The sequence below is a fragment of the Lygodium microphyllum genome, chromosome 26, assembly GCF_053477565.2.
Source record: "Lygodium microphyllum isolate KBCC chromosome 26, Lygodium_microphyllum_v1.1.10, whole genome shotgun sequence".
Taxonomy (NCBI): Eukaryota; Viridiplantae; Streptophyta; class Polypodiopsida; order Schizaeales; family Lygodiaceae; genus Lygodium; species Lygodium microphyllum.
In genome coordinates, this window is record NC_141160.1 from 83,342,694 (window position 1) to 83,359,500 (window position 16,807).

Genomic DNA, 16,807 nt, shown 5'->3' on the forward strand with positions numbered 1-16,807 from the left:
CAAAGCTATAGTAGGATTTTCAATAAAGATGTGACTAGCTTAGTGCCATTGAGTAGGTACTTCTACTTCCTGAAAAGGTTTTGCTTTTTCTACACTGTACGGATCCTTCATTGCAGTTAGAGCTAGAGAAGTTTTTAGAAGATAATTCCATGAAGAATGGGCTGAAGGGAGATTGGACTGATGTATAGGAAGCACTTTCAAAGTTGGTAAAGGGACAATGAAGACATGAGCAATTGATGGCTCCACAACCTATGATTCCTCCTTTGCGACATGTACCTCCACCTAGATCTTAGTGTTATGTACAAGCTCCTACATAAGGTAAGGATGATATTATTGATAAACTTGTAAAAGACATGAGAGATTTGAAGATTAAGATGTCTTTGAAAGATTTTTGAGTTGGTTCTTCTCAGGCACCACCTAGGAGAGACTATGTACGTAGATGCATGTGGTGTGATAGCACATATTATAAAAGAAAGGATTGTGAAGCCTTTCAAGACACTATGAGGAGGAATTTGATATTCTAGAAATATGGAAGGATTTGTGCAAACATAACATGAATGCCCATTTGTACAAACTTTGGGAAATGAGATATGAATAAACTTTTAGAAGATTTGTATGTATAAACAACTTATGTAGCCATAAATGCAACAGCATATGGGTTGCAAATAAAGAGAAAGAACGTGGAAGCAAAGAAGATAGAACTATGGTCATTTGACAAGCAATATGTTTGGAGGAAAGAGAAAGAGTTGAGAAGAGATAGCTTATTATAGGATAACAATGGGTTGTCATGTATAGACACTATTGTAGATATTTCACCTATGCTAAAAGTAGAATTATAGAGAGGTTCCAGGTTTGTGCAAGTTCATTCTGTGAATACGTACCATGAGATTATTGATTCTATGCAATAAAAAGAAAACCGAGCTGAATTATTTCAACCAAAAGAGTTACAGAGGGCTTATGTATTTTAGCCAAAAGGGTCAAAAGTTAGTTCAACTTAGCAAAAAGAATTCAAGGTTGCTTTTATACAACAAAAAGGGAAGAAGACTGAATTATTTTAGCCAAATGCATTATAGGGAGTTGCTTTATTTTAGCCAAAAGAGTTGAAGGTTGATTCAGATAAGTGAAAAGAGTGGTCTACTAGTTTATTTTAGCAAATAAGGAACAAAGCTAATTTACTACAGTCAAAAGAGTTGAGTGTGATGATCATTCACTACAAAATGAGTTGTCTCTAATAGCAGAAGACATGACATATCTTAACAGAAGAGGATGGTTTGCTTAAGGAGCATATGCTAGCCACTGATGTTTTGCTTAAAGAGGCCACTAAGATTCTTAAGGCGGAGTCGAGAGAAGAATAGAAGAGTGGAAAGAGGAGTAAGAAGAGCAAGGACATGCCACTTTGAATGCATATCATACCTCATTTGAGGTTGTCCATATGCAAGATGTAGAAGAGTTGGATTATGTAGAGTTTGTGGATATAGATGCTATAGAGTTTGCGAATGCAAATAATATGCTAGTAGAGAGTTTACATGATACTTGTGTCCTATTCGATGTTTTACTAGTGTAAGTAGAGATTATAGTGAATCAAGATGAAAAAGAAGAGAATGTAGATGACATAAAAGAGTACAAAGAAGACATTGAGTAAACGTCTCTACTTATGCTTGTGCCAAAGACTTTCGAAGGTGTCTTTTCTAAATCAAACATAAAGATATATACTATGAATTTTAGTGCAGATTGCAAAGCTAGAGGAGGTGTCATTACTCTACCTATGTTACAGACTTGGATATTGGACTAAGCATAAGTATGCTTTTATGTATGTGCTAAAAGATTATATGGATTACAAGAATTTGAGCATATTACCAAAATGATATTGAAAATCTCACAATCATCTTATGATCTAAGGGGATCTACAAGGTATGACATGTTTGATAGGTTACATCTACCATTTGATCCAAGAGGACCTATGGATTCCACTAGAGTAGGATGCATGTGGATACATGTTACTTAGACTTGATCTTTTGATGCCATATGACCCAAGAGGATTTATAGGGATTGGAATGCTATAATTGATAAGTTATCATTACTAGGCCTGGATGTAGAGATCTACATGCTAGTTGGGATAATTGAGATATTGATACCTTATGATCCAGGTGGAGGTGTTGTATTAGATACATGATTGTGAGGATGATAGGTGTTTAGATTTTTGACCCCAATAGCAAGATGATTGTGTGCATGATATTGTGGGAAACACATATGTGGTCTTTCAATCAAGGTGGATTATACTATATGGCCCATTTTGAAGGATGCGTAGGTTTAAAGAGGGTGGATATTGTGCGGCTATAGGTTCAATGAATGAAAAGTAAGAAAAAGACATCCATACAAGTATTTTGGATAGGTGCTTATATGATATATTGTCTTCATTGCCTACTCTTGAGGCACTTAGAAAATGCATTTGCGAAGGATGCTATTGGGTAAAATGTAACATGCTTGATTTTCAAAAGATGGATTAATGAGATTATTGGCAAACTATAGCTTATACAAGTGTTTGTGGTCCAATGTAAACATCTTATAGTGACTACATGCACTTCGTGACTTTCATTAATGACTACTTTAGATATGCATGGGTATATAGTGTAAAAGCTAAGGCCAAAGTATTTTGTGCTTCAAGTAGTTTGTTAGAATGGCTAAAAATTTCTCAAAATGAAAAGCACTCTCCGATTCAATCGAGAGGGAGAGTATATATCTAAGGAATTGAATGCATATTGGGTTGAACATGTGATAAAAGACCAATGTACAATGCCAACCACAAGAGAATTGTATAGCAACTGAGAGGAAAAACATATCACTCATGGAGATTGCATAATGTATAATGAAGAGTCAAGCTTTGCCACATAGTTTCTATCTTGAAGCTATTTTGTATGGAGCCTATGTACTTAATATGTGTTCCACTAAGGCTTTGCCATCTATCACTCCCTATGATGCTTGGTATGGTAAAAAAAACCATTTGTGACTCACTTGTATGTTTTTTATTTCTTAGCTCATGCTTAATTCTAGTGTTTTTTTAAAAAAAATAATGACCAAGCTATAAAATGTATTTTTGTTAGGTGTAGTAATGAAAGCAAATGCTATAAATTATACCATCCACAAAGTAAGCATCATGGTTGGGCATAATGTTGTATTTTTGGACGATGCTACTCAATCTCATTTATTTTCATGTGTGAAAAAGATTTATGTATGTTCAAAGGATCCCCATTACACTTTGTTGTCTCTTTTCAAGGTGGATGTGCAATCACATACAATACTAAATGATACAATTATTTGGCCTACACAAGTCTCTCATAATAATGTAGATCAAATAAACAAATGAAAAGGTATAGATTGAGCAATCTAGGACTATGCCAAGAATGGCTGGTGTAAACATTGCATGACAATTAGTTGGATACACAGTTTAGTCATACTCATTAGGGATCTCTTAGTGCCTCTTATGCATCAGATTGTTATGCGTTGGTTATTTCTAGTTTATGTGATGAGAATGAACCTGACTTTTGAAGGCACAAAATTTAGAAAATTGAATGGCTGCTATTCAATCTGAGTATAACAGTACTATAAAAATGATACTTGATTCTTATGTGTTTTGATGCTGACAAGAAAGCCATTGGTGGAAGTGGATTTGCAAGTTAAAATGCAAGCTAGATGGTAGTGTTGATTGGTACAAAGCTTGACTTGTGGCAAAGGATTACACTCACTAGAAGGTCATTGATTTTGATGAGACCTTTGCTTCCACTTGCCATATGATAACTATTCATAGTATTTACGTAATGGTTGGAATGTCTGTTAGTGAAATATTAAAATTGCATTTTTGAATGGTGATTTACATGAGGAAGTGTATGGTTTTCAACCTTGCGGTTTTTTGCAGAAGGGGCAAGAAAACAAAGTGTCTAAACTAAAAGAGGCTTTGTATAGTCTAAAGTAAGCACCTTGGGCCTGGTATGAGAAGATACATACATATTTTACTGCACATGGTTTTTAGAATAGTCCTAATAGGAGCACATTATATGTTAGACCACACCTTTAGGAATCTTGCTATCCAATGGCTTGCTAGGTGAAAATACAAAGTGTGCTGAACAATTACCTCTTCTTCAAGAATCTAGCCATTTAGCACGTCTTAAAATCTTGCGAACATGAGCCAAAGGTGCAACCGCTAGGCAATCGCCTTTGTCCCGACCATCATCTTTGGGACAAACCATGTGGGCTTTAGCTTTATCGTGTACGCGTATATCAGGCTGCTAATTTTCCGTCTTTTTGCTTGTGCTACGGCGACATCGGAGCCTGTGACTACCTTCTGGCTGGCTATCGGGCATAAACTCCTGGTAATACATTCAGACAGATTTACAAAGTTAGCATGCAAGACACTTGCCACCGTGCTGTGTGCAAGAGACGGACAGACACAAGAGAGAGAGAGAGAGAGAGAGAGATCAGAACAGATTTTTCACTCCATTATGCTGGTAGCTACATCCCTCTGCTTTCACTCGGTCTCCGTTTTTGTCAAAGAAACGACCTCCTTGTATTATCTGGGGGCAACCCAGTAACACTTTCACAAGAGCAGACAAGGGAGATAAATACTCAATGCTTTGACCTGAACCCTCTACACTGCAAATCAGAGGTACCAATGCTGCTGCAACTGTGTCAGGCTCCTCAGCCAATACATTGAAGAAGCGCCGAGATAATGGAGTAGAGTCTTTCATAAGCAAATCTGTTAGAACCATCCCAGGTGAAAGGTTGTGGACCCCAATGCTCCTGATTCCTGAAAACATGTTGACAGAGTAGAGAGTGGGCATCATGGCAAAGTTGCAACCAGAAATCAGAATCACTCATGTTGAGAACAAAAAGGAGGATCTGTTAATTGCAAACTACATTGTTGTTCCCAATCACGTTTACACTTCCAAAACACCCTACCCTTGCACACATAAGCATCACCGAAGGGACAAAGCAAATGCACCATCAATAATACAGAGATGCTTCTTATAAAATAATCGGACCAGTGCAAGATATGCAGCCGTTTGCCAATGAAACGCTCTTTAACCAATTTACAAACATCACAAAGAAACATGTTAACACTTTCATCTAACTTTCATCCCATCATTCAAGTACTTCCACCTTTCGAATGTGGGACTGCTGCCTCTGTCCCCCCCCCCCCCAACAACAGTTGGCATCAAAGCTACACATGGCTTCTATCTCGTCACCACTCAACCAATGTCACCCACATGAAGTCCAACAAAGGAAGAGGAGCTAGTGTTTGGAGGGAGGAGTTGTTTTGGAAGAGAAGATGATGTTTTCAGCCTACACCCAATCCTCAGCTCTGCCTGCCATTTTCTCAACCTCGCTCGTCATTTTCTACATATCTAAAAAACCTTGCAAAAACCCTACTCTTTGAATTTGGGGGTTTTTGAAAATTTCTGCAATTTCTCATCCATCTTGCTGGTCTCATTCCCCATTTCAAAGGAATTTTCAATTTCTCACACTTGGTGCCAAGAAATTTGGGGGTTTCTGATCGACTTGCTCAATTCCTAAATTTTCTTAAAATTTCTTAGAGGAAATTTGGGGCTTTTGCCCAATTCAAACTCGCATGCATGAATCTTCACCAAAATTGCCAACATTGCACAATTTCTTTCACATTGATATTTGGTGTGAGACACATCCCAAGATGAAGTCTAGTTGCCAGTTGTTTGTGTTAATCAAGAGGAGACATTATACCAAAATCTAAGGCTATAAGTATAAAGTGTTCTATTTCTTGAAATTTTGTCAAAAAAGTTTCGGGATTTTGCTTGGCACGTATCCCAAGGCAGCAAACAGGTATAACAACAGCATTCAATTGCTGTTTGGATCAAATTTGGCAGAGAAATGTCTGAAAATTTGATGATTTTCAGCATTAAATTACTGAAATTTGTATTTGACACACATTCCAAGGCAAATGCATTGGTACAGCAGCAAATTGCTGTGTATTGCAATTTTGGTACTGTTTTGTGCAATCTTGGTACGCATTTCAAGGCACTTGATAGTTGAGGACAATTTTAGTACTTGCATTTACACCCCATGTTGGGATCTCAGTACTTGTGAGAGTACATTTTGCACTTTAGCTTGGAAGTGTTTGGTTGCAGTTTGTGCATTTATTGCAGCAATGGCTCAGCAAGGTCAAAATGGCCATGGCAACATTTTGGGTGTCGTCACTCCAAAGGATAAATTGGACGGCACCAACTACTCCTTGTGGAGTTTTATGGTGTACAATCTACTTGTTGCAAAGTCCTTGGGATTTTTTGACTCGCGACGCAGCTTGACCAAGAGGGTTTGCACCTCAGACACCTCAAAGAAGGGCTAGAGGACAGCAAGTTGTCCTACTACCCATGTTCCTCCTACAAAAGAACATAAGAAATGGGATTCACAAGCTTTATCTTTGATTGCTCTTTTAGTGAAGAGGGCAATTATCCCTCATAACCAGTCATGCAATATACCTCAAACGTAGCTTGGATATTGTGGAACAGATGTTAGCAACATGCAATGAAGCTAGAATCTCTTACTAGAGAAGAGAATTGGAAATGCACATATGGATGAGGGTGATGCTATAACAGATCACCTCACCTACATTTAGGATTAGATAGCAGCTATTGAATATCGATGAGGTGCTAATAGATGATGAGATGATAAACATCACCTTAAACTCTCTTCCAGAGTCTTATCTTGGATTTCACACTTCGTTGAATTTGTAAGGGGGGCACAACAGCCCCATTCATGGAATTAACAAATGCTGCAAGAGGAACAAACTAGGAAGAATGTTGCTATGTGTTGAAGTGATGTGGCCATGCTTTGCATATACAAAGGGAAAGAAAAAGCAAAGCAGCTAGTGAAAAATCAGCCAAGGACTGATGTGGGACAGCCATCTTACATTGAAGAATGGAGAAAAAGAGTGGCCAAGGAGAAGCAAAAAGACTCTAGTTGGGCTGTCAAAGAGATATCCACTACTCCGTCTTCAGATGGGCATGCTACAACTAACTTTGTTGAGGAGAATTAAGCATTTTTGACATGTATTTATGACAGTTCTATGGCTAATTCTGCATTTAATGTTGTTGAGATCCAGCATACATGGTACTTGACAATGGGGCATCGAAGCATATTACTTCAAGGAAGTGTCTATTTACATATGTGCATTCAATCCCTACAGAAAAGAGAGTTACATATACAAATAACTCTAACTATGATGTCTGCAGCATTGTTTAGTGCTGATTGATATTGCAAATGGATAAGACTTTATGCTTTTAGATGTATTGTTTGTGCTTGGAATTACAAAATGCCTCTTTATCAATTTCAGCATTCAATGAGCAAGGGTTTCAAGTCATCTTTCAAGATGACAAGTGAATTGGGGGAGACCAAGAGCTTGATTATACTCTTGTCAAGCACTTTGTATAAAGGCCTTTTCTTGTTGGATACATATGAGAGGAGATCTAATGATGCTTTTGTTGAGAAGCCCTTTATCTGTAGTTTGCATTTTGCGTTTTGCATTTATGGTTTCACAATGGACAGCCCCAAAAAGGGGCTGGGCGCCCACAATGGGGCACCACCCTACACAGTCGGCACCCTCCCTCCGGCCGCCACCCTAGACAATCTCTTGCCGGCACCCTCCCTCCGGCCGCCCTAGACAATCTCTTGCCTATTTATAGGCTGCCTTCGTCACTCATTCTTCACGGCTGATTCATTCAGTCCATCACCTCTTCTCTCTAACCTCTCCACTATCCCCCACACCTTGCATTTTGCGTTTTGCATTTTGCATTTATGGTTTCACAATGGACAGCCCCAAAAAGGGGCTGGGCACCCACAATGGGGCACCACCCTACACAACCAGCACCCTCCCTCCGGGCGCCACCCTAGACAGTCTCTTGCCTATTTATAGGCTGCCTTTGTCACTCATTCTTCACGGCTGATTCATTCAGTCTGTCACCTCTTCTCTCTAACCTCTCCACTGTCCCCCACACCCTTCAGGAGGACATTGTGGTCCCTGGATCATGGCTGTCTTTATCATCTTCCTTTTGCTACGGCACCCTTGTTCCCTTGTATCACATTCACTCCATGATTCAAAACTTCAACACTCCATTCATCAGAGTTTCTTCTCTCTTTTCTTCTCTTCTCAGTGACTTCCGAGTTCACTTTGTTTTCCTTCCCACAAACCCTAGTGTCTCGCTGGTATGTCGTCTTTTGAAATAGTATCAAAGCTGGATCTGCTCAAATAGTAGCAAAGATCCTCCACTCCAGTGAAGGCAAAGACCGATGGGGAGTTCAGCATCCACTCTAGACAAACTACCCAAGAAATTTTTCAATTTTGTGGAAAGTATAGTTTCCAAGCCCACCATGCCTACTTTCTATGAATTTGAATGTCAGTTGTTGCATTATGCACTGTTGTTCGATCAATTTCATATGAATACTATCTTAGAGAGGACTCTTGTTGCTCATTCTCAGAAGAGGCAACAAGGGAAGGGTAAACAAAATAAGACCACTCAAAAACAAAATCAATCCAGGGATTCACAAGGAAACTCCCAATCACAACTCAAACCTTGGTGGCAGAATGTTCCTAAAAAGAATAGGTATTGTCAACATTGTCAAAAGGTTGGCCAATTTGATAACGAGTGTCGATCAAAGGCAAGAGGCACAGCACCAAAACCTAAGTTTCAGACCCAGCCCCTCAATCGGGCTACCCCCAGCAAGGGAAGCACAGTGATTGCAAGGGGTAGTTTAAAGCTAGAGTAAATTCATCACAGGATAAAGATCAAACAACCATTATGAAGTCAGATGAAACTACTCAGAGATTTCTTCGAGACTGTGTGAACTGGTTCGAAATAGAGTTGCCCCATGAATGGCAACTAGTCATTTCTTCTATTCAAAAGAAAAAACTTCTCCCACCAAAAGTCATGAAGGTGCAGAATATCAAAGGAAAAACATTGCTACTTCCACAAAAGCAATTGCAGAATGATTCTTTGCCCTTGCCAGAACCATCTCCTCAAAGGTCAGTCATACAACAACCTTAGCTCAAGATCTCACCATCCCAAAGAGCAAATACCCTTAAGTTCCATACTCAGTTATGTAATCATGATCAGATTATTCAAGGAGAGTGCCAACATTACCGCAAGCTGATAGAAAAAGCTGATTCATCTTCAGGAGTCATAAATAATATCCAAAAATTTGAATATGAAGGAAACCAATATAAGGCAGCCGCTTATCTTCATCCGCAGGACAATTCATCTTGGACAGCAGAAATTCAAGCTGAAAATTTGACTCATCTTGCACTTACAAGCTTGATAGAAAAAATAGAATCTTTGCATCAAGTTGCTGACAAACTTCTTTATATCTGTCAACAACTACATAAAGCTAATGTTGTAAGGTCTATTGCAATACCCACTACTCAGACTACCACTGCAGTATTGCCCTCATAAACAGTTACAGATTGACCTACTTTTTCAAATAAGATATTACAAAAAGGATGGACATCTCATTTTGCTTCACCCTCCACGGGAACTCTCAATGCTCATCATGTTCTCTTTGCAAAAGGAAAAGAAAAAGAAATCATTTCCATAGGAGAAGGAGCTTCAAATGCAAGCATATCTGTTCCAACAGACAAGGATATGTACTGTTACGAATCATTTTCAAATATTGAAAATGATCAAGAATATGATCTGGAAAGCATTCTCTTAAAAGAAGTACAACAAATCTATTGCCCTATGATAGAAGATCTGGATAAAGAACTTCCTGACATTGGTTCTTCTTACTTTCGGAAACCTCTGCAGTCTCAGGGAACACTGTGACAGATTTAACAGATTATCTAGAGCTAATGTTCCCAAATTGGTCTGATGATGATTATCGGACAACATTTGATGATATTAATGAAAATGGCCTTGAAAAGATTCACAAACAAAAAGAACCAAATCAGGTATTAGACCAAAGGCCCTTATGCATTGACTATTCTGAAAAGGATAATGATGAGCTTACTCGTAGTTTACATAAAAGACTTGATTCAAGGATTATGGAGGAAAGCATAAAACAAAATCCTCCGAACCAACCATCTTCAGAATTGCCAGCATGGCATTACCATGACCAAGCACATTTTCAAGAAAGAGTTGCATTCACTGCATCTTCTTCATATGACGATGGAGATAGTGTAATTGAAGAGACATTTGTCCCTATCAATCCACACCAACAATCATCTCCTACTTCAATATTACGTGTCCAGATAAATGTTCACTTTTCTTCTGTAAGTAATTTTTCTTCCATGACAAATCTTGTCAATGTTACATCTACATCAACATCAAAATCAAAACCCTCTTACAATAGCTTCTATAAGAAAATAGGAGTCCCAGAAAATGTTGGATCTTTTCCAATATGGTCTATTGATGGTAAATCATCCGAAGAAATTAAGCTTTTTATCTACATGATGTATGCATGTGTAGAACAAAAGATGATAGAAAAACCACAAACAAATAGAATAGACATCCTAAATGCAATGACCCATGGATTTGTAGGCGGTCTTAAACAATGGTGGATATCCATTCATCCCCAGGTTAAGCTAGTCATTGTACAACATCAAGACCCTATACAAATTTTCTTTGAATTGTTACTAGGAGAACTTGTTGGAAACAAACTAGATGATACTTTAGAAGCTAGGGAAGCTTTTTTAAATCCAAACTCTGTGATCCTAGATTATACAAAGAATATCTTGTATATATAAGAGACCTTATGCATGAAGGTCTTGGAGCCCATGATAACTCTATGAAAGAACATCTAGTATATTCTTTTCCAAAACCTGTTTCTTTTTATTGTAAACAAAAAATGAAAAATGAAAACAAGAATTTCACTGATAGTGTTGGACAGATTATCCAAACTATTAAGCAAACTATCAAGGAAGTATGTCATCAACAGAAAATGACACAACTCAATCAAAAGTTTCTTCAATCTATCTGCAAAAGAGCCTCTAAATTTGAAGCTAATTTTGGATGTGACAAATATCACTGTGATATTTTTTACCACAACTACTATAGAAAGAAGAACAACCATCGGCATCAAAGACATCATGGATATCAACCAGAATATGAGCAAAGATCTTCACATGGCCATCAACTTCGTCGACGTTTCAGAAGATCAAGAGAAATCAAGAAAGATAAGTATCACCAAAAATCTTATTCCAAAAAAAGAGAAAAATAAGGAATATGAAAAAGGTTCAAAAACTAAGACTTGAAATATTTTCTTTGTGGAAGTACTTTACACTTAGCAAATAAATGCCCAAAGAAAAATAAAAAACAAACAAATGTAGCCAAGATCAACATGATGCATCACTATGATTATGATAGTTGTTATTCATATGACAGCTATTGAGATGATGAATATTCCTACAATAGTGATTATGACTGTGACTCTGAGACAGACACTTATGATGATGATGATGAAGAAACCAAGACAGAATCTTCTAAAACTAATAGCTCGAATTCTTCGTATACATCAGAGAATCTTTCAGATACATTGGAAGATACACCTTCCGATATAGCTAAAAAATCAGATGATGAAATACACCCTGATAGCTTTCAAGCTATTAATGCCCATAAAGCCCATTTTTCCTCTAAAGGAAAATTTATGGAAAATGCCTTTGCCTCCTCTTCGAAGATATTGAAGAATGATTTTTCAAGAAGAATGAAAGGATGATGATGATGATGAAGAAACCAAGACAGAATCTTCTGAAACCGATAGCTCGAATTCTCGGCATACAACAGAGAATCTTTCAAATACATTGGAAGATACACCTTCCGATATAACTGAAGAATCAGATGATGAAATACACCTTGATAGCTTTCAAGCTATTAATGTCCATAAAGTCCATTTTTCCTCTAAAGAAAAATTTATGGAAAATGCCTTTGCCTCCTCTTCAAAGACATTGAAGAATGATTTTTCAAGAAAAATGAAAGGAAAGAAACTTGAAGAAAGTTCATCAAGCCCAAAAGAATCTGAGGATACAAATACCTCATCATCAAAATACAAGAAACAGAAAAATAAGATTTGACAATAATTCTTTTCAAACCTGTATGATTTGCCTAAGCTAGATACTCTTGGCCCAAAAACTAAAGGACAAGTAAATCTCTTTATCCCACACAAATTGGAAACTTTACACCAACCCAGAACAGCATCCGAACTACTACACTCAACCTCTTCAGATACTCAACAAGTAGGACAAGATATGACTAATGCTTTCTTACAAATGCAACAGGAACTCCACTCACTCTGTAAAATCTACAAAAGGATCTTGCTAAGTCAAAAGGAAATAGCTCCAGCAGTTCCTAGGTTGTTTAAATTGGGTCAATTCTTCTACTCCAAATATAGTCCATTATTCCCAGGAACTTTATCCTCTGCTTCGAAAAGATAAATTCAAATGGAAACCTATGCACATAATAGCAATTCAAAATATTAAGAGGATTATCCAAAATCTTCCTCCCCTAAGATTGCCTACAGGTCTCCCATTGTTCCTTTACACAGATGCTTCTGACACTGGATGGGGTGCTTGTCTTTGTGAAGAAGAATCGTCAAAATTACATCCATGCAGATATGCCTCAAGAATCTTCTCTACTACCTAAAGAAACTACCCTTCCTACCAAAGAGAGATTCTAGCAATAATCAAGGCAATTAAAACTTTCAGAATCTTTATTGAATTTGTTCCTTTTACCATTCGCACAGACTTGAAATATGTGCCCGGGTATCTTACCAAAAAAGCAACCAATGAAATCGGAAATAAAAGGTTGCTAAGGTGATCACTCTTTTGAATGCCCTTGATGTGACTTTTGAATATATTCCAGGTATCCAAAACACTATTGCAGATTTACTATCCAGAAAGTCATCATGACCACTTCCAAAAAGATACTACTGTACAATATTCCTTTGTACCCTCATGATGTAAAGATAATCCCAAAGCACCTTTCTTTCCATCTCAGTCCACACTACCAAATGCTTCCTCATCCCTTTACACGAGAAAACTTTGAGCAGGAAAATGATTCTCAATCTCATAAGCCTATATAAGGCTTACCCATCTCATTGTAAAAAACAAGATAGAAAGAGGGAAGCTAGAGAGAAGTCCAGAGCCAAGCCCAGTTTCTTTGTACTCAATTCAAGCTTATTATACAGAGCAACTTTCTCACCATATCTTTTAAGTTTAAATCATTGAGTTCTTGGCAAGCAAGTTCTATTAATTCCTTTTCATAGCTTCCGTGCAAACTCCCGCTCACACTCATCTCTGCAAGAAGTCAAAACTTGCTGGCCAAGAACTCAATGATTTAAACTTAAAAGATATGGTAAGAAAGTTGCTCTGTATTATAAGCTTGAACTGAGTACAAGGAAACTGGGCTGGCTCTGGACTTCTCTCTAGCTTTTCTCTTTCTATCTTGTTGCCTTCTTATTGTTTTTTACAATGAGATGGGTGAGCCTTATATAGACTTATGAGATTGGAAATCATTTTCCCACTCAAAGTTTTCCCGTGTAAAGGGATGAGGAAGCATTTGGTAGTGCGGACTGAGATGGAAAGAAAGGTGCTTTGGGATTATCTTTACATCATGAGGGTACAAAGGAATATTGTACAGTAGTATCTTTTTGGAAGTGATCATGATGACTTTTTGGATAGTAAATCTGCAATAGTATTTTGGACACCTGGAATATATTCGAAAGTCACATCAAGGGCTTCATTGGGTGCTTTTTTGGTAAGGTACCCGGCACATGTTTCAAGTCAGTGCGAATGGTAAAAGGAATAAATTCAATAAAGATTCTAAATGTTTTAATTGCCTTGATTATTGCTAGAATCTCTCTTTGGTAGGAAGGGTAGTTTCTTTGGATGGTAGCAAAGATTCCTGAGGCATATCTGCATGGATGTAATTCTGACGATTCTTCTTCGCAAAGACAAGCACCCCATCCAGTGTCAGAAGCATCTGTGTAAAGGAACAATGAGAGACCTGTAGGCAATTTGAGGGTAGAAAGATTTTGGATAATCTTATTAATATTTTGAACTGCTATTATATGCATAGGTTTCCATTTGAATTTATCTTTTCGAACCAGAGAATAAAGTTCCTAGGAATAATTGGCTATATTTGGAATAGAAGAATTGACCCAATTTAAACAACCTAGGAACTGCTGGAGTTGTTTTACTGAATTGAAAGTGTCTGGCATGTCTATGATTTTAGTTAATACATGCTCCTGAAGCTTTATGCGTCCTTGGTTTATTTCTATACTAAGAAATTCCACTAATGGTTGAAACATCACTAATTTAGTGGGTGATAGTACTATTTATGCTTCTTCGACTGCTTTTGCAAACTGGGAAAGATACTCTACATATTCCTGCACAGTTTCTGAAAATACAAGAATATCGTCAATGTAGGTTAGGCAAAAAGAAAATTTGCCAAAGATGAAATCAATCCATTCTTAAAACTTTGTAGGGGCTATCTTGATTCCAAAGGATAGCACTGTCCATTGGTAATGACCATGAGCGACACAAAATGATGTCTTGTACCTATCTTCTTCCTTTATAGGTAGTTGCCAAAATCCTGATTTAAGATCAAATTTACTGAAGATATTGGCTTTTTTCAATCTCTTCAAAAGAAGATCCTTCAAGGAAATAGGATCACCATGTCCTATTAGATACTTATTCAAGGGTTTGTAATTGATCACCAATCTCTTTTATCCCCTTTTCTGTTCTCAATGCTTATTTACATAAAAAGCTTCACATGCCCACAGGGAGTTGGTTGCTTCTATTAAGTCTTTGGTCAAGATAGACAGTATCTCTTCTTTACACAACTATAAGTCTTCATCCTTCATTCCAGAATGGACTGCCTTGGTAGGAACTGCATTAGATTGGATAAGTAAGGATATTGCAAACCTTTGTCTTTCTTCCTTATAGACCATAGGATCATCATGCATAAAAGTCCTTATGTATTTCTGTATCTGAGTTGTAGCCTGTTCATGTTTCTTCACTTCTTTCTTTATCCATTGGGCTCTTGAACTATCTTTAGCCTCGGCATTTGCTTCTGCAATAGAATAAGCAGTTCTTCCAATTTTTGTGAGTAGTGTCATGTCAGCTTGTTTTCCATTATAGATCACTGTAAATATTCTAGCCCAAAAAGTATAGGGCACCAAATGTTGTAAGATGACTGTATCAATCAATAAGTCATACCTCATTTGTTTCATGAGTTGTATTTCTATTGGTACCTTGATTGTTCCAGGTTGTAGATAAGCATGTGTCACATGGATTAGTGTGATTTTTTTGTTATTGGATAGTTCTACTATAATGAGAGTAGAAACTTTTATACAACTTTTGGAAAAGAGTTCATAGGGAGCAATTGTTAGTAAAGATCCTGTATCCAACAATGCATCCACAAAAAGAGAAAATTGTCGCATATTTTTAACATGTACAAAAACCATGGAAATAGGTCCATCTATATCTAAAGCATTGAGCTTGTGGATTCTATTTTGAGATAATCTTACTTGGTTGACTCGATGGATAGAATCACCTGTAGTTGAAGATTGCAACTCTTATAAGATTGTTGTAATTCCTTGAGCTATTTCCATTTGACTTAGCAAGATCCTTTTGTAGATTTTACAAAGTGAGTGGAGTTCTTGTTGCATTTGTAAGAAAGCATCAGTCATATCTTGTCATGCTTGTTGAGTATCTGAAGAGGCTGAGTGTAGCAGTTCGGATGCTATTCTCGGTTGGTGTAAAGTTTTCAATTTGTGTGGGATAAAGAGATTTGCTTGTCCTTTAGTTTCTGGGCCAAGAGTCCTTTTATTTTTCTTAAAAAATAATTCTTCAATGTCTTCGAAGAGGAGACAAAGGCATTTTCCATAAATTTTTCTTTAGAGGAAAAATGGGCTTTATGGGCATTAATAGCTTGAAAGCTATCAGGGTGTATTTCATCATCTGGTTCTTCAGTTATATCGGAAGGTATATCTTTCAATGTATCTGAAAGATTCTCTGCTGTATGCCAAGAATTCGAGCTATCAGTTTCAGAAGATTCTATCTTGGTTTCTTCTTCTTTATCATCATAAGTGTCTGTCTCAGAGTCACAGTCATAATCACTATTGTAGAAATATTCATCATCTGAATAGCTGTCATATGAATAACAACTATCATAATCATAGTGATACATCATGTTGATCTTGGCTGCATTTGTTTGTTTTTTTATTTTTCTTTGGGCATTAATTTACCAAGTGTAAAGTACTCCCACAAAGAAAACATTTCAAGTCTTTGTTTTTGAATCTTTTTCATATTCCTTATTTTTCTCTTTTCTGGAATAAGATTTCTGGTGATACTTATCTTTCCTGATTTCTCTTGATCTTCTAGAATGTCGCGAAGTCGATGGCCATATGAAGATCTCTCCTCATATTCTAGCCGATATCCATGATGTCTTTGATGCTGATGGTTGTTCTTCCTTCTATAGTAGCTGTGGTAAGAAATATCACAGTGGCACTTGTCACATCCAAAATCAGCTTCAAATTTAGAGGCTCTTTTGCAGATAGATTGAGGGAACTTTTGATTGAGTTGTCTCATTTTCTGTTGATGACATACTTCCTTGATAGTCTGCTCAATAGTTTGGATAATTTGTCCAACACTATCAGTGAAATCCTTGTTTTCATTTTTCATTTTTTGTTTACAATTAAAAAAAATAGGTTTTGGAAAAGAATATACTAGATGTTCTTTCATAGAGTTATCATGGGCTCCAAAACCTTCATGCATAAGGTCTCTTATATATAC

At 37.1% G+C, this 16,807-nt stretch overlaps 1 protein-coding gene across 1 annotated transcript in view; it reads right to left on the bottom strand.

The window, feature by feature from the left end:
* Positions 1–3,831: 3,831 nt before the first annotated feature.
* Positions 3,832–16,807, bottom strand: part of LOC148013474 (putative chlorophyll(ide) b reductase NYC1, chloroplastic) — a 30,000-nt gene continuing 17,024 nt past the window's right edge. The window contains exon 4 of the mRNA XM_087668480.1: positions 3,832–4,801. Coding sequence (XP_087524606.1) covers positions 4,473–4,801 — 329 coding nt within the window. The 3' untranslated portion in view covers positions 3,832–4,472. The remainder of the gene's footprint in view (positions 4,802–16,807) is intronic.